At 41.2% G+C, this 24,148-nt stretch overlaps 1 protein-coding gene across 2 annotated transcripts in view; it reads right to left on the bottom strand.

The window, feature by feature from the left end:
- Positions 1 to 4,643: 4,643 nt before the first annotated feature.
- The window catches only part of hnf1ba (HNF1 homeobox Ba), a 29,420-nt gene continuing 9,915 nt past the window's right edge, over positions 4,644 to 24,148 (bottom strand). The window contains exons 5-10 of one of the 2 annotated variants that reach the window (XM_052078043.1): positions 16,222 to 16,376; positions 15,161 to 15,287; positions 13,580 to 13,762; positions 11,761 to 11,879; positions 9,475 to 9,519; positions 4,644 to 5,955 (exon numbers count right to left, since the gene is read on the bottom strand). In XM_052078043.1, coding sequence (XP_051934003.1) covers positions 5,935 to 5,955; positions 9,475 to 9,519; positions 11,761 to 11,879; positions 13,580 to 13,762; positions 15,161 to 15,287; positions 16,222 to 16,376 — 650 coding nt within the window. In that variant the 3' untranslated portion in view covers positions 4,644 to 5,934. The remainder of the gene's footprint in view (positions 5,956 to 9,474; positions 9,520 to 11,760; positions 11,880 to 13,579; positions 13,763 to 15,160; positions 15,288 to 16,221; positions 16,377 to 24,148) is intronic. The other variant, XM_052078044.1, reaches the window with a different exon arrangement.

Genomic DNA, 24,148 nt, shown 5'->3' on the forward strand with positions numbered 1-24,148 from the left:
CTTGAAAACCCCTACTTTGAAACACCAGCCCTGGCTTGGAACCATCACACACTTGAATTCCTAATTTATCTTATAAACCTAAACATGTATTTTAACCTAACCTTGTGTTGGAACCCTAATCCAATCTTGAAATTCTATTTTGAAACCCTATTTTTGAAATTCTGACCAAGGTTTGAGACCCTAATGTAACACCTAGCCCAGAGGTATTAAACTCACGGACCAGGGGCCTTTCCGGCCCGCCACATCATTTCATGTGGCCTGCGAAACCAAATTATGTGCGTTAACTTCTTCTTCTTAAAATCTGTACCAAAATGTCAAATTGTCATGTGTAATAAATAATGTTGAGATTTTGCAATAATTTTGTTGCCGTCACTTGAGTTGGCTTGATTGATTTCAAAACTAGAAATCCATTCATTTGTTGTGTACTAACAATGCGACAATGTGATGAAACATTTTTGTGGTTTTGCTGTCATAACGGTCCTCTGAGGGAAGAAATAAAACTCCAAAGTGGCCCATGACAAAAATGAGTTTGTCACCCCTGCCCTAACATACCCCAGATTTTCAACCCTACTTCTGGCCTGAAAACCTGATCCTGAAAATGTCATCTGACATTATGATGATGATGACTAATGAATGTAATTGCTTCAAAAATGAATAAGAAAGTGAGGGAGTGGGGGAAAAAAAAGAACCGGACTTAAGGGGCCAGAATGAGTACAAATGCCCCAGCGGAGGCCCCTCTTGGCTGGGCAACGATGATCACAGGCCTGGGCACTTTTTCTGGAGGTCTTCTCCCCTTTTGAATGTCAATAGCTGAATATCCATTATTAGTCATGCTAGGGTGATTAACGATGTCACCCATTAGTGATTAGATCGCATCTCCTTATAGATGTTTGCATGTATTCACACCTCTAATTGAGGTTCATTAGAAGCCCAATGAGGCTCCATCACTCTGTAGCTGTAGCTGTCTTTTCCTCCTCCTCTGCCAGAAGGCCATTCACAAGTCTGAGATCAGATCTGACCGGACCCCCTCCAGGTTTGCCCCCCACCCCCCACCAAACCCGTTATACCCCCGTCCCGGTGAATGGTGGTGGGCCGAGAAAGGTGAACATTAACCACAGTGCCGTAAATCATGACAAAGCTGAGACAGCATCAGCATGACGACATCAATCTGTCAGACATTCACTTCCAAACGTGTGAGCAGTCTGACACCTCACATCACAATAGAAGAATTTTTTGTCGTTGTTGTATGGTACAGAATCAATCAAATGTGAGGTGAATACAAATAACAATACACTATAAACACGAGAACAAAGCAAGCCTGTGATGCAATGCATAACAACATACAAAAGCAATACCGATAACAAATTGACGCGTTTATCCCAAAATGTAATCCTGGCTTGAAGCCATATTTCAAACCCCAACCTTGACCTCAAACTGTAACCCTTGTTTGAAACTTTAACTCAGTAATGAAAACCCAATCTGAAATTTTAACACAGCCAAGACTTAAAATTTCATCAAAAAGCTAGCCCTTTCTTTGAAATCTTAATAATGGCTTGAAACCCCACTTTGAAATCCTAACCTCAGTTAGAAACCACATCCCATTCTTGAAATTCTTCGTTCACAGCCTAACCCAGCCTTGAAACCCCAATGTGAAACCCTAACCTCGACTCAAAAACCTGATATCCCAGCTCAAGCCTGAAACCTTAGCTTTAGTTGGGAATCTTAGTTTAAAACCCTAACAGAGACTTGAACATGTAATTCGATACAACAACCCAGGTTCAAAACCTTAATTTGAAGTCCAGTCTGATGCTTGAAAGATTTCTTTGACAGCTTAATTTAATACCCCAACCCAGGCTAGGAGTCCTCATTTAATATCGGAACTCAGGATCATTTGTTTGATACCCTAAGACGAACGAAACCACAACTCTCGTTTGAAACCAAACTCTGATTTAAAACCCGAATTTAAAACAATAAGACTGGGTTCACACCGTAATTTAAAATCCTACCCTTGATTTGAAGTCCTAACGCTGGGCGGAAATGCTGATTTGAAAGCCTACCGTTTGTAGCCGAATAAAAAAAAAAAAAAGCAATGCAAGCAAACAGTTTGAAGCATGTAAATGCAAATGTAGAGTACCTTAAAGTTAAATACAACTAAGCTGTACTAAGCAAATGTACTGGACCGATTTAAAGAAAAAAAAACCCATGAAGCTACATATCATATAAATTGTGCAGTTTGAAAACTTAATTCGGTGATTCTCATGTACTACGAGAGTGAGCCCACACAACACACTTTTGAGAAACACTGTGCTAGACATATATATACAGTATATATATATAGAGAGAGAGAGTCAACTTCAAAACTTTGCAGTTGATCTCATGGCGGCACTGAGGGAGGCGCATGCAACGAGACAGAAAGTGGTGGATGCGTGCTGAACGCGGCGGCGTGTTTAGCGGTGTCACAAGAAAGGATGCTACATCAACTCCAGCTGGGCCCCATAGGCCCTGACGGAGGAGGCGGCCCAGCGGGGGTCAGGGGTCGGGAGGCTAATTGCTCACCGCTGCGACCCCGAAACTCATCTTTGACGGGCTAACACTTGCACACGACACGGAGCTCTTCCATCATCACGCCTCCTCTTTTCTTATTGTTGTTGTGCTGCTTCATGATGACGCATGTACAGTCATGGAGATGAGGGCAGTCGGCACGGTAACGCTTCGTGGCACCACCTACAGTGATGATGACAATCCGTTTCAGGATCTCGCTCTCTCTCTCTCTTTCTTGGTTCACATCTGATGGTATGTAATACGAGTGATTGTTACGAAATGAATTGTTGTCGATCGTTGCCATGGGTTGCCATCAATCAGCACAGAGACTGAAGACAGAGTTGAGATACCGGTTAGCATTCAGGCTGCATTAGCTGTGATGCTGAGAGTTTTTCCAACACACGCAAACAGATGCGTGCAGCCCCCCTTTGTAGCGGGAAGAAGAAAAAGGTAACAAAAAAAAAAGGGGCCTGCTCAGATCTTTGCTGGCTTCCCGGGTGTGAAAATCAAAGGCCTCATTGAAAAGCAAATTGAGCGACATCAGGGGATTACAAGACTGCGCTCAGCAGGATGCCGGGCTGCAGGTCAACGCGGGGATACGAGAACACACTGCGGGGAGATATTTCGGTTGGGGAGTGTGAGGGGGATGACGACGACGCTGCATCACTGACAACTACAACCACAATTGAGGGTTTTATGTCGAGTCATCCAACTTTGCCGCCATGTTTCATATATATATGAGGATGAAAATCACAAGTCATAATTTTGTACCCATAACTATCGAGTCACCCTTCCGATGAGTTATCTCAGTTGACCTCAGAAAATGTCTTCTTTTTGACTGATGCTCCACACATTCGACCCTGTTTAGTAGTGGCTCAATTTTTTTTTTCATCCAGCCCCTGAATGCAGTTGGACTGAAGATGAAATTTGGTCGTCAATGAGTAGACCTCCCCGATCCCATCCAAAAACATCTCTTGAAGTCATGCTTGAAAAGTCACAATTTTGGTACCGAAACAACCAAGTTGGCCGCGAAGGAAACAAAATGCAAAAAAAAAAAAGATGAGAAAACCAACAATTAAAAAAAGAATGTTAACTGGTTTAAAGCGCATATCACAACAAAAGTAAAACCTAAATAAAATGAAATTAAACAAAAAAAAGGAAAACAAAAAATACACTACAAAATAAAATGTCAAAAAAGCAATTACGAAACGAAAAATATATAATCTGAGTAGTAAAAAGGTTAACTAAAATAAAATCTGAAATAACTATGCGGTAATATAAATTCTAATTAAAAAAGTTAGCATTGTCAAACAAAATAACAACAAGCAGAGTTTCACATTCACTTTGAAAAACCTTTACTCAAAATATCAACATTTCCTCAGCAAGTATAAATAATGATTTAAGATTGATTTCCATTTTATACAAAAATAATACATGAAGAAGAGAATAAATCACTCTCGCGCGCACACACAAACACACACAATATGGGTATGAATGAGCGCCCCCTGGATTGGACGACAGTAAGCACATGCACCTCATAACAGTCAAAGCGTCAAAGCGCTACCAACATCATGACCTAATGTTTCCATGGGAATGTCTAATACTGTTGGGTGTCCCCTTACCCCACGCATTGGATTCCATTGAGCTCACAACATGAAAGGAGTGGTCGCTTCTCAAACAGGGAGGGTGTCCAAGTTTATCATCAACAATATTCATATCAAAAGATGGATGATGAGGAGAAAATTTATGTCTACTTTTGCCTTTTTTTTCCTTCTTCCTGCAGGCAGCGTTACACAAAAAAAAAAATAATAATTGCTTGTGCGAATTGTTGGTGCTGCCTCTCACATAGTGCATACAGTACACACACACACACACACATACACATATATATATATATATATATATATATATATATATATATATATATATATATATATATATATATATATATATATATATATATATATATATATATATATATAAACACACACACACACACACACCGGTATATATTTTTCTCATCTTCCTGCGCTGAATCTTTGCATAGTCCTCTGAAGATTGTCAATAAAACAAGCAAAAAAATATATATACTGTATATATAGAAAAAAAATCACAGTATATACACACACATGTGAGTGCCAAACAGGAAGACTTTGTGGTGGCGTGAATACGCCAGATCAACAAGCATCAGGATTGTCGTGCAGTCCGAAGGCGTGATTTGTTTTCCTCGTATGATCACTTTGCGTTCAAAAGTGGGCTTGGCAAAGTAAATGGACGTTTTCAAATGTTTGTAAACAGCAGGCGCCAGGTTACATATGGGTGGCAGAAAGTGAGTGACTACCGCTGACCTGAACTAAAATATGTTGTGATTGGGGTTGTGCTGCCCGATGTAACTTTATTTTGAGTGAATGTCAAAAACGCTTTAAAGGGAAAAGATGGAAGAGCAATGAGAAAAGATGTCGGAAGTGAGCATATGCATAGGGGCTTTGTGATGGCGTAGCAATTTTAGAGTGCCTTGTTGTTGCGGCGTCGAACAGCCGGGCGACAACCCAGTGGGATATGGTGAAGCAGATATATTTTCGCAGCTTAAATGTGGAAGGATGTGTCGGCATAACAAAGTAGACAGTCGACAGTTGTGGTTTCAGGACGTTCAAATTAGGTGCGGAGAGAATGGCTCGATTTTTCATGATTTTGAATCCTCATTTTATACACTTGGGAGATTTTTAATTAATTAAAATCTTCTTGTTCGTGTGTCAAATTTACAAGACATACTTGAATTTTCACTTTGGAGGGACCTTATAATCATGCTGGTTACAGGTCCTCCATTCAGAAATCAAATACTGAACACCGATATGTAATGGTTTTGTCCAAAATAACCTATGTTTTATTTACAACCGTAGTCTATTTTTCTTTTATAACGCTAAATGGCCATGATCATGATCTGAGACAAAAATCGTCTTTCGACTGACACGTCACACATTCCAGAAGTCCCAAACCATCATTTGAGGCATTTGCTCTCTTCTTTCAAATTCATGTTCCTCTGCCTTGGTCAAATGACATGAATTTGCTGACAAGTTGAAAGTTCCGTTTTCTGCCACCCAGAAGTACATGACGTCACAGTGAAAAGGTTTACACTGCACGAACCAATCATACGTCCTGCTCAACAGGCAATAGGGCCACATAAGCCCTGATCCTCGCTTGGCAGGCACTCCGGTCTGTTCAGCCATGGCTGCCGTGTGGTGGTCCCCCCTTTTGGCAGCTTCCCCCCCGCCCGATTCGTCATCCGTCGCCACAGTGACGGACGGGCAAGCGGGAAAGGTGGAAAAAAAAAAAAAGAAGAGGAAAAAATGCACTGGGGTTGCCGGGCAGCGAGGAAGTCAGGTGCACACGCTCTCACCACGCTTGAAGAGGACACTGTGGAAGAAAAACAGCAGACTTGAGGGAAATAGTAAGGCAAAGGTTTACAAACTGAGGCTCGAGGGTACAAAAGCGGTCCCACTTTTTTCATGGAAACAAACATGGAGCAAAGACCTGGATTAAAACTATGATTCAGAACTGTGAGACGGACGTGCTAACAATTCATTCAGCATGCTGCCAACTATATTACTTGACCCCCCTAAAATGACCTATAAAAGCATTTTTTCCCTTTGTATTTGTGTATAATGAGGTCCATTGATTTTCTGGTATGCTTTATGATCAGAGTGAATAATGGTTTATGACTGAATTAAGAATTAAAGACTCAAAACATCTGCGATTGGCGGGCAACCAGTTCAGGGTGATGTCTGGGACAGGTTGCTGCATTTTCTAATCCACTTATCCTCACGAGGGTTCTGAGCATGCTGGAGTCTATCCCACCTGTCTTCGGGCTGCGGCGGGCTACACCTTGAACTGGTTTCGCGCCAATCGCAGGGCACACTTAGACGAACAACCATCTGCGCTCACAATCACGCCGAGGAAATTTTCGATTATTAACCGACAGTGCATGTGTTTGGAATGTGGGAGGAAACCTGGGAGAACATGCAAACTCCACACAGGAAGGCCAGAGAGGGAATCGAACCCTGCATCTCTGCACTGTGAGCTGGATCTGTGCACAGGTCGTGGCTTCGATCCTGGCTCTGGCCTTCCTGTTTGGAGTTTGCATGTTCTCCCCGGGCTCTCATCGGTTTTCTCCAGCTATTCCAGGCTCTTCCCACATTCCAACATGGTTGGCAGGTTGATTGAACACTTGAAATTGTCCCGAGTTGTGATTGTGAGCGCAAAAGATTGTTCGTCTATTCGATTGGCTGGCAACCAGTTCAGGGTGTCCCCCGCCTGCCCAAAGACGGCTGGGAAAGGCTCCAGCACCCCCCACGACCCTTGTGAAGACAAAGCGGTTCAGAAAATGAATGGATCGATGGTTGGTCAAAGTCTTAAAGCGTTCTAAAAATATTTTTTCCAAAATCTTGTTCATGTGCTGTATGCTCTTTTAGTAATTTTGGTAAGATAGTTTTTATTTCTTTGATTTTTACTTTTAAATCTCTCTCTCTCTATTTATATATTGATGCATTTAGAGAGAGAGAGAAAGTATGTATATTTTTTTAACACGAGCATCTGTACTCCTACTTGATTACACAGTGTGAGTACTTTTGTCACACACCTGACCAAATAGATGGGGCCTGTTTGGGATTGTTTGTGGAATTTATTTGGACCTGGCTGGCGGCGCAAACAGCTGATAACAAGGTGAGCCACAGGGCGGAGTGGTCAGCGTCAGGGGGCAATAATGGAGGCCTTGTGGGTAAGCAGGGAGTGTTGTTAAAAAAAAAGTGTCATGAGAAGAAGGTGAGCCCGGCCGGCCAAAAGAACCATGATAAAGAAATACCTGGGAGGGCCCACGAACCAATTGTTGAAATAAATCACATGCCAGCCAGTATATGCTATACATACATACAGCTATGACAAGTAAATCCCTGTTCAGTCTATAACTGGATACTACACTCGATCATCATTTGAATTTCCAGCCAGAGAAAAAAAATACTACATCTCGCTTATTATTTGAATATGAGTGGAATGGTTACACTTTTATTACTTTAGTTGAAAGAATATTTTGACAATTTCATTCATCACATTCCATTGATTGATTTCAAAACATTATAAAAACTTAAAAGCATGAAAAGTAATGAGTCTTAATTATTATTTGGTGAAGAGACCTCCAACTTTTATATTTTATTACGCACTTTCATCGTATAAAAAAAATCTGTGTCTGTAGCTATTAATGTATTTTATTTTACAATCACAAAATGTATTTTTATTCATTTAGATTTCAATTTTATTATGATTGTTGTGATTATTACATGGCAATTTACAGGGATGAAAGTAAGAGGAAATTATTTCCTGTTTTTCTATTATAATTTTTCATTAATAAGCATTGGCTTCAATTTCAACGTTGAAAATAAACCCTGCAAGGTTCCACATTTCTTATTAAGTGAAAATCCAAACAAATGTCTATTTTATACAATTTAAATGATAATGGTCGGATTAGGAGCATCTAGTGGAGAATCTTTTGCACGGTAAACACTGGACTCACTGGTCTAAATCTTCTATCCTTTGCCCTCCCTCCCCATCTGTCACGCGGCATGGCTCCATAAGCGCTCAGCCTAGCTCAGCGTGGGAAATTGAGCGTGTGAATGCACCGACGACATTTCAGGCCACAGGCCGAAAGAGGAAGCGGTGCCCACTTCAACCTGTCGATTTGGCATTGGACTCATTTGTGTATTTTCATTTTAAAAGAGAGTCTGGATTACTCTCATTCTTATAACGGAATCGTGTTTGCAGTGGATTTAAAAAGTCGACACACCCCTGTTCAAACATATGGTTTTGTGATATTAAAAAAAAAAAGTGTGACCAATATACCGCCATTAACATGGCCCATAACCTCTGAAACCGAATTGGAGGAAAAAAGTGCTTTTTAAGAGGGGAAGTAGAAGAAAACATAAATAATGTGTTTGGACATGTGTGCACACCCTCATAACTCGGGGGTGGCCGTGTTCTGAATTCCCCAGTCACATTCAAACTCATTACGTGGGAGACAGCACGCACCTGCCACCATTTGAAGTACCTCAGCTTCAACCCGAATAAAGTTGAGCTGCTCCATCTGGCTTTTCCTGACGTTATTTTCGCAAGTAGAAATTAATACTGTGTTAACACTGACTGCTAATGTCCGACTCCAGGCTGGGAAAAAAAGCTGGCATTTGAACAGGGATATGTGAAGTCCTTTTCTATCCACTGCAAAGACAGACGAACAAAGATACATGATATCATGTTGCCCGACCGAGTGTTGCTGAGCAGGCCGGGATCCTTATTAATGCCTTGCGCTGTTAATAAAAGCGAATAATACGCTTTGCCATCTGTTATTGCCTTTTTACACAATATGACGGAAAGTTCAGCGTGCAATTTTAGAATGAAAAACAAACAAACAAACTCTAAACCACCACAAGTCTCCAGTAAAATCGAAAGGGATATTCAATGTTCATTTACCCACTTGGTTAGACATTCACATTTCACACAATTTTTGTCTGTTGACAATGCGTTTCGAATGTTTGTTTCAACAGGTTTAGATGTGTAAGCCGTCGATAATGCTAAACCTCCCCCATTTGTTCCTTTCTATCTACTGTAGCATGACACTAAGCTCGAGACGTTGGATTAAGAGCCTCATTTCCTCCCGCCATCAATCAACGCGCGTTCAGCTCCAAGGAACGAGACGCAGATTGGACAGGAAATGGAAAGACGGAGGAGTATGTTTGTGTGTGTGTGTGTGTGTGTGTGTGCGTGCGTGCGTGCGTGTGTGTGTGTGTGTGTGTGTGTGTGTGTGTGTGTGTGTGTGTTTGTGTGTGTGTGTGTGTGTGTGTGTGTGTGTGTGTGTGTGGCTTGACTGGACTAATAGAACAAAGTATTTACCCAGGAGAGACCCCCGAGTTGCACCATCTTGTTTACCGGAGCATCCTAATGTGTGACAGGAAGTCAACAAGTCAACACGCCATCATAGGAAAATACTTTAGGTGTGTTTATGAGTCTGTCTGTGGGCGAGCGCGCACTAAGATGCGGGAGAAATTAAGGAAAATATTGAGTCAGAAAAACAAAACAATGTGAAAAAAAGGAAATTCAAAGAATAAAAAAGAAAATCTGTCAATGTATCCACTATATTTGAATTTGTGTTAGTCGCTGAGAAAATAAGGGAAATGGAAATGAATAAATGCATGGAAATAAGAGGACATGGGCAAAAGATTCCTAAAAAAATTTTTAAAAAACATTTAACCATCCATTGAAAGACAAAAAAATGTATTTTAGATATTTTATAAACATAATAGATTGTAAATAAACTGGTGTCTCTCAAAAAATATAACATACCTTTGACATGGATATAGTTTCAAACACTAAATAAGACACATTGAAATAAAATAAATATAATCGTTTTTGCATGTTTAATTTTTAACTGCATATGTGATTTGAAAAACGTTTACGTTTATTTATTAGGGGCAGAACAGAGGTTGACTGGTGAGCACGTCCACCTCACATTGCAGAGGTGCAGGGTTCAATTCCGGCTCCGGCCTTCCGGTGTGGAGTTTGCTTGTTCTCCCCGTGCTTGAGTGGGTTTTCTCCAGGTATTCCGGTTTCCTCCCACATTCCAAAAACATGGATGGCAGGTTGATTAAAGACTCCAAATTGTCTCAATCACACGATTGTGAGCGTGGATGGTTGTTCCTCTATGCAATTGGCTGGCAACCAGTTCAGGGTGTCCCCCGCCTACTGCACGAAGACAGCTGGGATAGGCTCCAGCACCGACACTTGTGAGGATAAAGCGGGTTTGGAAATTGGATGGATGGATGTATTTTTTAAAATCTCATTTCTAAACATATTTTCTAATCCGCTTACTCTCACGAGGGTTGCAGGCGTTCTGGAATCTATTTGAGCTGTCTCTGGGCAGCATCCTGAAGTGGTGGCCAGCCAATCGCAGGGCACACAAAGACAAACAAGCATTCACACGCACCATCACACCTGAAATTTGTTTTTTAGAATGTGTGTGTGGGGGACCGGGGGGGGGGGGGGGTAGGACTAGAGTACCCGGAGAAAACCCACGCAGGCACGGGGAGAACATGCAAACTCCACACAGGAAGGTCAAAGCCCGGAATCAAATCTTGCACCTCTGCACTGTGAGACAAATGTGCGAACCATTTTTTTAATGTTGTTTTTTCCCTAACAGTTATTTTCTTGATACAGTCATTCATGTATTTAAAAAAAACTTTATTGAAACAAAAAACATTGTATACTTATTTGTGTTTCTTTCAATAATTGATGAGAGAGAGATTTTTTAATGCGCCTTTTAAAAATGTTTTGTAGGAAATATGTTTTTTTTATTATGTTTGAAGAAAAGTAATCCACTTATTATTTATTGAACCTCTTTTTAATATCGCATTTTTACATGTAGGTAACATCTTCAAAATATGCACGGAAGAGAAGTCTTGTAAAAAAATCTAATTGCATCTATCATCAAAATCTATTTTAGATGTTATAGTGTCTTCAAAACATGTCAAAATAACTATGAAATGATGAAAAATCTTATTATAAAACATTTTAAAAAATACATTCTTTCAATTTGGTATCGCAAAAAGATATAAATAGAAATACATACAGATCTGGAAAAAGAGACCATTGCAAGATCATCACTTGATTTTGCTATTTGTAGGAACTGTTTGTGTTTTAGACAACTGAGCATGTTTGGTTTATTCAATAAAAAATTCACAACCATCACAAATTCCTAACATATACAGTACAATGTTAGTTAAAAAAAGAAAAAATGGCCAAAAAAGATTCATTGTATTTGTTGTTTCTCCTAATCTTCTCCTAATGTTTTCCAGAGCTGTATTTCTAAGAAAAAAGTGTGAAATAGTTCTTCCTTGGCCCACGTCCCAGCCCTGTGCAAAAATTACCCATAAAAGTGTGAGCTGTGTTTTTTTTTCTTTGCATAAACCGTTGCTGTGTTAGTATGTTAATTATTGTGCTTGTAGTTTTTATCTGGGTTTTTTTAAGGGGGGGGGGGGCTAATATTGTTATTATGTGAGATAAAGCAAAGTAATAGCTTCGTACCCGTGAATAGCGACATGATCATGAGGTGAGCGCTGTGAGAGGAAGTGCAGAGGAAGTGTAGAGTGTGCACACGTGACATTTTTTGGTATCGACACTGACCGTCTTGCTGGGCGTCATGGAGCCGAGTGTACCGATGGTGTTGGCGTCCGTCACCACCATCGCCGACGGGAAGCGAGACGGGTGCGAATATTGCGGCGGCTCCTGCTTGTGAGGGTACACTGCAGGGAGATATGAAAAAAAAAATGCTTCCATTTAGAATGAATGGGACAAAAGTAGAATGTATGCGTACAATCGTTGCCAGGGTGTCACAAAAGTGTTGATCAGAAGTGACGCTATCCAATCAGCACCTTGATATGCCACGTCGGTGAGATGAATGGATTATCGCTCTCACAGGCGTGTTTTTTATTCTCCAAGAAAAACAACTCGTTTTAATTCAGCATTTCCATTCAATTAAATTAAAGACATTTTGACAGTGTTTCAAGTAGATTCAAGCCGATATTTGACAACCAAAAAAAGCCTGATAACCAATTAATCAACCGATTATTGTAGTCGTAGTCATTGTGTGGTTGAAAATAAAGGTCTCATTCCAAAATAATCTTAATCAGATCTTTTCCTTTTGTTTATTTCCAAATTTTTGGCAGTGGCACAAAAAAAATATCAACCTGGGGAAAATTTGTCTTTTTTTGCCACATTAATGTCATTATGACAGCCCCTGATAAAATTGTGATTGTGCATAGATGGAACTTTTAGCTGCCACTGGGGGAGTTTTGTCTTTGTTGTTGTTGTTGTTTTTTTTTTACTTAAGAGATGCAATGTAATAAAAAACTAAAAAAAACTTTCCATATAATACATACAGTCAAACCTTTTCTTGCCATGTTAATCAGAAATCTGCCACTGTGAGAATTGTGAGTGGAGGATATGTTTGCGGAGGACGGAACTTACAAGCTGCACACCCAACAGTTTCATAGTTGCTGCCGGGGAGTAGACAGGTTTTATGTGCAAGCTGTACCATTGAAATCCTTCTGAGGTCTAATGACGCGTAAAAAAAAGACAGGACAACTATTGCGATGAGTTACGAAGCATAGCACTGATCCGTCCACTCGTGCATGCTGAGACGGTTCGCATAACAAAACACGTATGTAACTAAAGGCAAAATTTCTACTAAAATGTTGTAAAAAGTTTGTAAAAAGGCTTGTTCGTAACTCCCGCTTTCACTGTATGTGTATATATAATTATATATATATAAGATAAGATAAGATAAGATATCCTTTATTCGTCCCACACTGGGGAAATTTACAGCCTCCAGCAGCAAGAATGTATGTAGAAAGAAGAAAGGAGAAAGAGAGAGAAAAAAAAAACAACAAACATCTTTCAATTAAATACAATATGAACACAATGGATAAATCACACAGTACTATTTACAATTTTCCTTCACATAATTTAATTATTATTATTGTTATTTTTTATTCATCAGCCTGACAGCAGTCGGTACCTGACATTGATATATATATATATATATATATATACACATATATGACATTGATATATATATATATATATATATATATATATATATATATATATATATATATATATATATATATATATATATATATATATCAATGTCAGGTTGATATATATATATATATATATATATATATATATAGGTGTAATTCACACAGAATAATTATGAGACATCCCTGTTGCCCTTATCCACTGAACAAAATAAGGCTATCTCGCCATTTAATCTGAAAAACTCTGGCCGGTTATTATTATTTTGAAAAGGCCTTATATCGACCTATGAATCAGCTGCGCTGTCGTTTTGAGTTACGAGGATGGTCACGGAACGAATGAAATGAGCATCTCAAGGCACCACTGTACACGATGTTGCTAAACAAATAGAAAGGTTGTTACTGACTGTGCGAGTGCGTGACGGCGGCCATGAACGGCTGCTGGCTCATGTGACTGGGTGACTGCTGCATGAGGCTCTGCTGGTGAGGACTGTGAAGTTGCTGCGAGAACTGCACGGGCTGCAGGGCTGCCAGGCTGCCTGCCACGCTGTTGATCACCGGCACCGACTGAGACTGCGACGTGTTCAAACCTGAACACAAAAGAGCGCCGCTGGTTAGGGCTTCAAAGTGCGGCGGACCGTCAGCCTGAGGACTTCAAACCAGGGTTAGCGTTTCAGAGTCAGACTTCAAGCGGCGCTATTGGTTGCAGGTTATGGTTTCATTTGGGATGCAAACAAATCCTAGGCTATGGGTTTCAAAATAGGGTATTAAATTTGGTTTCAAAATAGCATTGCAAGCGAGGGTTAGGGCTTCTAGCGAGTGTGAGTGGTTGAAGCCAGTTTGTCACAAGAAAATGTTCCAAATTCCCTTGCGACAAGAAAAATACAGATGAACGTCTGACAGTCGTCTGGCGACCATTAAACACTGACGAACTTGAACGAACCCTGACAAACCAGGACGCCAATGTTTGCCGCTCAGTCGGATAGGGGCTTTACGGTTTTAAGTTAGAGCTTCCAATGTGGATTTGGGTTTAAAAATCAAGGTTTTAAGCCTAGGTTAGGGTTTACATTAGGATTTGAAGGCAGTGTTAGTCTTTCAAGCATGGGTTAGAGCAGTGGTCACCAACATGGTGCCCGCGGGCACCAGGTAGCCCGTGAAGACCACTTGAGTAGCCCGCCAGTGCCTGGACATTGTGATTTGCTAGTAGAAATTATGATTTAAAAATGCAAACATTGGCAGTACTGTGAGACATTTCGAAACACGATCAAAGTCTGACAATTTAAATCATCAAGTATTAAAAATAACACATCCTCATATTATTGAAGGTATTTTGGACAAATATGTTATTTCAGACGTGTATCAATTTGGTAGCCCTTCACACAATCGGTACACATGAAGTTGCTCTCACCCTCAAAAATGTTGGTGACACCTGGGTTAGAGGGTCTCAAGTCATGGTTAAGCTTTCAAAGCCAGGATTAGGGTTTCAAAGTAGGGTTAAGGATTTTAAACAAGGTTTAGAGTTTCAAATAGGGTGTCGAGATTCGGTTCAGGTTTCAAACAAGGAGTGGTGTTTCAAGTCCGGGTAATTACAGTCAAACCTCGGTTTTCGAACATCTCTGTTCTCTACCAAATCGGGTTTTGACCAAACATTTTGAGTTTTTTATGCCTTGGATTACGACCGAAAATAGCTTCTCCACCAAACTGAGCACACTTGAATGCGCCACTTGACTCCTCTCGTCTTCCTTACACGAGGAAGTGATGCTTGCTCGGCTCGACGAGGAAGTGATGCTTCCTCATGTAGCGCTCCATTGTGATCAGACGTGTTCAATATATATTTTTTTTAAAGAGCGTAGTTTCGGTTTTCAAACAAATCGGTTTTTCGAACAGCCTTCTGGAATGGATTATGGTCGAAAACCGAGGTATGACTGTATTTCAAAGTTGTGGTGTCAAATGTTGTATTTGAAGCTTTTTGTTTCCTTTGTACTTACTTTGCGCGATGGCCATGACTCCAGAAAGTGGCATGATGAGGTTTTGTGTCTGCTGGTGGCTGTGATGCGAACTGTGGATGTTGGTCAGCGTGCTCACCGGAGGAAGGCCGCCGCCGGAACCTGAAATCTGAAACCACATGCGTGCCATTGCTACTTCGACCAACTTCATTACATGGCATCATTTCTTGGACTCAAAAGCAGAAGAAAGGAAGAACAAAATGTGAAAAGAGAAAGACATAATATGAAAAGTATATTTGAAAATATTTGGTCATGTCCCTAATGTCGCCCGAGTGTACATGTTGACTTAGTTCAAATTCTTTCATAAAAGGGTGTGTATGTATGCTTAGACAACAACATTGTACAAAAACACACAGTTCCACACACACACATTTCCACACTCACACACACACACACACACAAAATCAAACAGTGATAAGGAACAAAAAGCGGTTTAAAAAAACATTTAAGCCAAAAATATCTGCTGACAACATTTTTTTCTCTTCTGTCAGCCTGAGACACTATGATGAAGCAGCCCTGCTAAACGCTAACATTAGCATCTACTAACACCAATACTACTGCTGACAATAGGAACAATGATTGTAATTATAACAACAATAATATCTAATATAATCTACAAAGCTATATCAATTGATAAATATCAATTATAATTAAAATACATTTTCAAAATAAATGAATGAATGAATACATTTTTGAATGTGGTGTGCAAAACTATGATTTTTTTTCTGTCATTAAATCAGATGTCCTTTTGATGTCCCTTCTAAAAATCTGAAACGTCCATTGTTATAAAGCAGCATCTTTCTAATATTTCCTTGTGACAGACCAAATATTTGAATAGGGCACAGTCGAGAAAAAAAAATCATAACAAACTTATGTGTCATCTATCTGTCGGCATGGCGTTTAATCGATGAGGACAGAATGCTTCTTTGTCCGTATCAACAAGGCAGCATAATGTGCTAATTGTGCTAAAACATTGAGCGGTTCTTATCTTATCTGAGGGCCGCGATGTTGGGGGTGGGGCCCACACAGGTGCGCTCACTCACCATCTTGGTATCGGGTGACAGCAGACTGTGGCTGGGGTCCAGTCCTCCCGGTGACACCTGTTGGAGCACCGACTGGCTGGTAGCCATGCCGCCGCTTGCATGGTGGCTAATGGTAGTGGACGACGTCACCTCGCCGGGTCCTTGGCTGTAGCGCACTAAAATACACAAACAAAATAAAACATACCTAACAGTATGTTTAATCGACCGTTCTCCTAAACAACGGGAAACTTTCTTAAAAATGTATTGTTTGAAAAAAATTAAGACCCAAAAACAGTAAGCTTGTTGGAGGCTATGGTACGACAAAGAATAAATACTGAATGTTAAGGGTTGGCTAGTTCGCTTATATGTCCGTCAATGCTAATCTAGATCATATTGAATGGATTGAACAAACAATTTAAAAACAATAAATATTGTACGCTCGCAAAACAACGTTAAGGTGTGGTGGCTCGCTCACTAATAGTAGCTTCCATGCTGAGAATTTTCAGAATCAATTTAAGGAGAAAGTTCATTTTGATTGACTCGAGCAGACCAGCTGGATAATCAAGTCACTTCTGAAACCAGCATGTTTCGTATGTCAGCATAACAACATCAGATCATAGTGGCTAGCCCACTCGCACTGCTTCCTTACCTCAGCCTGACAGAGCAAACAAACGCATTGCCCCCATTGCCCTGGTCTCTGCTATCTACCTTGTTCGGCCAAGGCCATACCATGTGACGACAAGCGCTCTTCCTAACTGCCATAAGCTAAACTAGGCTCAGCTAAGCTAAAGCTGTGGAATGCTAGGCGACAACACTGACTGACAGTCGACTGTTTGCCGATGCAAGGCCCCCGTTGTGATATCAACAGAGTCAACATTACACAATTACGAGCAATGTCAAACACATTCTTATTCCTCACCGCCCACACACACTCACACACACACACACACACACACACACACACACACACACACACACACACACACACACACACACACACACACACACACAATGTTTGCACTTTAGATTTCCCATCTTCCTCTCTGTCCATGACCCAGGTGTGACAGCGTCACACCCCACTTACTTACCTACCAAACACACACATACACACTGGAGTTTGTAGACTAGTTGACTTAATTACGAGGACGTTTAGAGAGTGACGTTAGATCGTCGTTGATCACGTGTTTTTGGCTTGAGGAGGAGGCAGAGCTTCTTACAACAACAGATGAGGGCACGGAATTAAATTAGTCGATCACCCTCCTTGATTTAAATTGTCTTTTTGCTTCCAGTGGAGGAGTTGAGTCAGTACGTCTACCTTTACCAGTCTTTTTCCACACATGACTATGTACTTATATTTAATTAAGTATATGGTGCGAGTAATTATGCCATCTCTGATTTTGATACGTGCTTAGTTTGTAATTGTGTAGTACAGGTGATATTACAGTATTGCGTTTTAGGGGCCATGTGCATAGAACGTGCGCCTTGCATGTCCTGTTACACTATTTGTGCAACTGTGCACTAACTGCTAATTGTGTTGACTGAGGTTAATTAGGTCATCTGTCTTTTTTTGGGGGGGTTCGCGGTAAGGTGTGAATCTCCACAAACATTGTCACTTCACTTCATTTGCTTTCAACTTAGCAACCAAACACCGTAGAACGGGTATTTGGAAACTTTTTTCCTCAGGAGCACCTCGCAGGCCTAACGGCAATCGAATCGAAATGAGTCAGCGCCATGTAAGCGCCTGGTGGTTAATGGAGTAGGGGACGTTAAGGGGACAGCATATGTGGGCCACCTCAGGCTAGCTGGAGGAAAACAGCCTCATTGAGAAATGAGAAGGCCCGGCGCTGCGCGGACAAAACAAGAGGACACGGTACGTCCTGCATAGACCCAGGAGGTCTGTCATATGCAGGGCGGACACAATGAGCTCAGCCTGAGGTTGGGTGCGTGGCCTTTGATACTACATGGTTCTCACGTTGGCTGCAGGGTTCTTGCAAATTTTGGAATTACAAGGTTTTGGATAGTTCACGATTGATTGGTTGAATTTGTGTAAAAAGATCTGTTAACAATCAGCGGAAAGGTACCTCCAGGTCGCAGTAAAGTGAATGACTAATGTTGACGTGGACTGAAACGATGATAATAACCATTTAGGGTTGCGCTGCCAGATATAGGCTTGTGTAAAAGTTGAGTTTTTTTTACTTCAAAAACAAAATTAAGCCAATAAGTAGAGCCTGTGAGTGAACAGAAGCGAACTGATTAGTTGACTCGTCAACGAGTCGACTTTACGACATTTCAAGCATTCTGTCAAGTCACTGCTAATCGTGTGTTTGTGGCCTCTCGTCTTCCAGTCGGTGATTGTACAGAGGACTTGCTACTCACCACCTGCCAACATTGCTGGATACAGCAAAGTGTCTGGCCAATACGGTGACAATGTGATCATGTGACTGCACACGTCTGAGAGCATGAAAAAAAGTTTGTGGTTGTGGATGACAACAGTGGTTAATCAGTTTGGGATTTATTATTTATTTTAAAGGGCACCGCATGGCGACTTCCTCCGATGGGGCATTTCTGCGGTTTTATCCTCGGCCATCGAGTGAGTGGTCACCTACGTGCTGTTAGCCTTTGACGATTCCAATCGCTGCTAGACTTAAAATATTCATACAGGTGGAATCGGTATCGGACTGGCAGGCAGCATTTAAGCTCCAATATAACATTACACACACTGACCTACTTTGCGACACTTTTGTCGTGCTTTACAACGTGTTTACGCAGTTGTCCCAGTACGGCATTTTAGCCAAGATAAGACCAGTAGCAGGGTCACTTGCAAAATATACAAGTCCATTCTCAAAAAGAATAAAATCACAAGTGAAATAGAATCCAAAAGAGAGAAATGCTTTTTTTTCGAGCCTGGCTATAATATGCCTTCTTATCACACATGGAACACAAGGTGAGACCAGCAAGCTGTTAAAACACATAGGACTCCCATTAATTCCAATGATGTCATCGATTAAGTGCCTTGGACACCGACTCTCATTACATGACGTATGCCTGACGACCACAAAATCTTACTCAAGTCCTTCAATCTCTACCACAAAAATCACAAAACTGCCTGGTGACTTCATAGACACTTGGAAAGGGATTTCGGGTTTGTGGATGACATTTTCTCACAGATATGTATAAAATGATTCCTTGTCTTTGAGTCATTTTAAAACATAATAGCTTGCCGACGCCATCCCTTTTCAGCTTCAAAAGTGCAAACCGTGCCACTGATTGGAGCAACATAAAAGTCATAATTCGACAGTCCCTAGATGATCATGTTAACTAGTCAGGCGATAACACCACACCACCATTGATGACTTGTACTACCCATATCCTGAATTTTCACTATATCTGTTTTTCAATCAACCTAAGTACTTTAAACTGTGCCTGCAATGGTCAGAAGGAAAAATATCTTTGGTTTATCATGACAAATTGCATCCAAACGTGTTTTCGTTACACAGGTTGTATTAAAGCAGTGGTTCTTAATTATTTTCTGTCATGCCCCCCTTAGGAAGAGGAAAACATCTCGCGCCCCTCCTCCCCCGCATGACTATAAATAGTATCTTTTGTCTATAAAATTGTAAAAGAACAGCTTTGCATAACACTTTATCAGTATGAACGTATAAGAGAATAAAAAAGAAAGAAATACGGACCAACTTACAACAAAGAATAGCTTTACTAACTGGAACAGAAAATATTTAAAGTGCATCTGAAATTCAAAAATTACATTACATCCTTAATTTAACTATAAATATTTTTTGACTGACCATGTCAAACCATACGAATACTAAAAAATAAAAGTACATAAAATCAATAACTAATAATTCATTCAAACTAATCCCCAACATTATTTCAGGAGAACAATATTAAAAAGACTTTAACCAGAAAAACAAAAATCTATAAAAGGATTTAAAAAATCAAAGATGATGTCTGGATTAATGGCTATAAAGAGCAGGTTTTGCAATGCACAGCTTTTCAAAGAGAGGTTTTTTTTTTTTTGGTTTGGTTTGTTTATTGAACATAAAACATATAAGCAGGACACAGCAACTCTCGGCTACTGCTCAATGTGTAGCCGGGACTTGTATTTCACTTTACTGAAGTAGCAGTCACAAAGTGGCATGATTGTTGGCAATATTCGGCACGTTTTCGCTGGAAAAAAAAAACTCTAGCAGCTTATCAGCGTGATTGGGGTGTAATGTCTTTAAGTGGCGCTTTAATTTATTTAGCTTCATGCTGTCCGCAACCAACATTTTTAGACACAGTAAACTCACCGCTCTTTCCTCGTCTACCACCGTAGTCACAGTGAAGCCAAGTGCTACATTCTTATTTCCTCCCTTAGAATGCTCCCTGTGCAAACTCTGCCAATGAGAGCGCTACTGATCCCTAACGTAGTGGAGGTGCAACGGCACGTTATTTTAGGACAGTAAAAAAATAAAAAAGCATGTTCCCCGAGGTCAAACGCGCCCGCCTTGACGGAGCCTCACGAAACCCCATTCACTATTCACTATTTGAGAAACACTGTATTAAAGCAAGCCGTATCCATGTCATATTATTGTTAAAAGGCAAGTCTGGATAGCTATTTGCTGCCACATACAGGAATCGCTCGCGCAGGATTTTGGTCTGTGAAAAAGCTATCGCAGAAATTAAAAACAACTCCTAATTGAAACTTGTCAAGTGTATTTGCAGAATCTGTCCCTCAAGTTGCCTCCCATCAGTCCGAGTTATGACCGGTCCTGAACAAAGCGGGCCGGAATGGCATCCTAATGCTTTAAGAGGTCCAGATAACTGCCCTTTTATGAGTGCCCTTCCATTGTGTGCCGAGCGGGGGTCAGCAGTCCAATGGAGTGCTTTATTGTCCCGCCGTCATGTTTACAAGGCCCGGCCGAGAGTTGCGGAGGCCTCCAGTATGTCCGCGCAGACAATATGAAGTCGGACAAACTGGAGGACGGACGCTCGGGGCCAATGAATCACAGTTAAACGTCTTTTGATTTGATGTTTTGAAGCTTAATCGTCCATATGTTGTGTTGTCTTAGCATAACAATGAAATATTCTGCCATGTTGCTATTGTGTTACCTTATAATAGGACTGAATGATATGCCCTTCAACCCGCGACCCTAGTGAGGATCAAGCAGTTCGGAAGATGAATGAATGAATGCTACGCCCTTCAAATTGAATCACCATCTTGGATATTTATTCTTTTAAATCAGCTTTCCAATGATAAGCGTTTTGAAACTGGGGTTTTGGCTGAATCCCCCCCCCGATCTCCCCCCAAAAATCTTGTGTTTTTATTGAGTCATTTTGTGTTTTTATTGAGTCATCAAACTTCCATGCTTGGCCTACATGTATTGATGAAAACTCAGATTTTTGTCATCCCCTTGATGTGTCTTCTTGAGAGTTTTTTGTGGCTCTACTCGTGACACACGTCTCCCAAACGTCACGTACCTAAGTGAAGCTTCGGGGGCTAAATTTCACCCCCCTCAATTTGGTCCCAGGACAGATTTTAATTATAGTTTCCTTTGGAGGGCCGTTTTGGCTGGAACCATATAAAGAAGTCAAGAATAACAGTTTATTCACCGATTGTTGAAGTTACTGTAATGAGGGGTTTGGTCACAAGAAATTGCTCATCGTATCATTCTTATTTATTACAAATGAGAATTTGAAATTTTGGTAGAGATTTTAGTAAGCATCATGAAAGTTGACGTTGATTTGCTTTCACGGGCCACATAAAATGATGTGCCGGGCCAGATCTGGGCCCCGGGCCTTGAGTTTGATACCTGTGCATTAGTGAATGCTTCAATACAAAATGGCAGACGTCCTGTCTATTTTAGGGTGTAGTTTAGCGACCTTTTGAGACATTTTTATGGGTCTACGCATAGTAAACATGTCTACCAAATATCCTACCGCAAAGTAAAATCTTAGAATTTTTTTCGGACCTCTGGAAACTGCCGAATGATTTTGGTTTGATCGCTCGGCGTAACCATCGGAATCAATGAAAACTCACAAAGCAAGGGGAGAATTCTTTGATCCGACCCACTGTTGAACCCTGGGCCGTAAGTGAAGCTGCGGCGAAGGAAGGATAGAGGGTGGAGCAGGAGGGGGGCGGGGAGCATTCGCATCTCTCACCCTTTTCTGGGGGCTCATCAGTCCTGTCTGGCCCAAAAAGAACCAATACCCCAGTGGACAGCTCCTGCTGCTCCAAGTCTGCAACCAGCCTCTGCAGCCTATAAAGGTAAAAGGGGCGGGGGGTGTAAAATGTGACCCCCCCACTCCTCGAGGGACTAGTGGAGATAAATGAACCTAGTTTGCAGTCAGTGCAGTCTTCTAATACAACAGACAATGGAGACCCCCACCGAGGAAGGGCATAGTCGAAGCAGCGCCTTATCAAAGGCCTGGGAGATGTAGTAGCAACGGATTTTAATTGTCCATTAAGCATGCATAATACAGGCCGTGCCCCAGCAACGCAATGAGACACCCCGCCGGGACATTATGGCCTGACACTGAAAAACAGCTGATGCCGTTGGAGGGATGCCAGCAGGACACCTTGTAAGCGGCCAGCTGAGAGCCAGGCCCAACGTGGAGGTCAACGCCTGGTCAGGTGAGCCCGGCGACTGCAACAACCTAAGGCTGGTCAGTCAATCAGGTGTCTTTTTCACCAGAAGGTACCTTTCAGACTGCCAAATTTCATTCAAGAGATATTGAGATTTTAAAATGAACACCATATTCATTGGATTATGTAGATCAGGGATGGACAATTTCAGTGTTGGAGGGGGGTCACAATTTTTCAGCACTGCTACTAGGGCCCAGACTGGCTCACCTAACCAGAATGTCATTTTAAATATGGACAAAACGTGAATATGTGCAAGCACTGCGGTCTGAGTGAATTGAATTTTTTCATAATCCTGTCTTCATGTATCCACTACTCTAACCCAACAACAAAGGCCTTGAAGTAAACAACTGAATAACCACATCCTGTTATTTTTTTGTGTGTGCAAAATTGCATAAAATTTACCATTCAAGGACGGCACAAAACTGCAGAACCAAAAAAAACAAAACAACAACAACAACATAATGTGCAAGTACTAGTTTTGATGATATTTTTCACAAAACTCACTCATTTTTATAACGTGAACGCTGTATTATATATATGTCCTGCATATAATTCCAAATATGTCAAAAATTCAAATGTGGGAGATATTATTTCGACGCCAGATCGCTTCATCCAACAACAAGAAAAGAAAGCAAATAGACATCGGAGCAAGTGGTTTATCAAAAGGTAAAAGAGCAAAGCCAAGGCAAACAGTTTGTTTTCCCTCGTGTTCGGACACGAGTGGACACAATAGGCCCGCTCGCCGCCACTTTTATGGCGGCTGAGTGATGGCGCGGCGGATAAAGCTATCAGCTTTGTTGTTATGTCGTATACACGCCAGGTAGACTTTGTCAACACCAATCACTCGGTGGGCAAACACCAGCGTTGAGGTGAAATGGTCACGGCGGTACGGCGACCGCCTTTCCTTACGATCAAACGCGGAAGTGGAAGCGGTGCGGGACGGTGAGTCGTCGCCGCCGCCGGCCCCTCCCCAAAGTCACCCCGCTGACCCCAAACCGACCCCGAGCCCGTCACAGGGCGGCCGCCCTTTGTGTCCTCTCAGGCCGGCGTGCTGACTTTGGAGTGGAGATTGCAGGTACAATGCGGATTGTTCTCAGTGTGTTGTTGAAGAGCTGAATGACAATGGCATTTGCTCAGCTCCACTCACTCAGGCTCATTGATCACTCGTCTGTCTTTCTCTGGCTTCATGATCGCATCAACAGCTATCGTACGTGCCTCCAACTATTTCAAGTCACTTGGTCCCAAGATATATATATATATATATATATATATATATATATATATACAGTATATATATATATATAT

This window comes from Hippocampus zosterae, chromosome 10 (assembly GCF_025434085.1).
Source record: "Hippocampus zosterae strain Florida chromosome 10, ASM2543408v3, whole genome shotgun sequence".
In the NCBI taxonomy this organism is placed as follows: domain Eukaryota; kingdom Metazoa; phylum Chordata; class Actinopteri; order Syngnathiformes; family Syngnathidae; genus Hippocampus; species Hippocampus zosterae.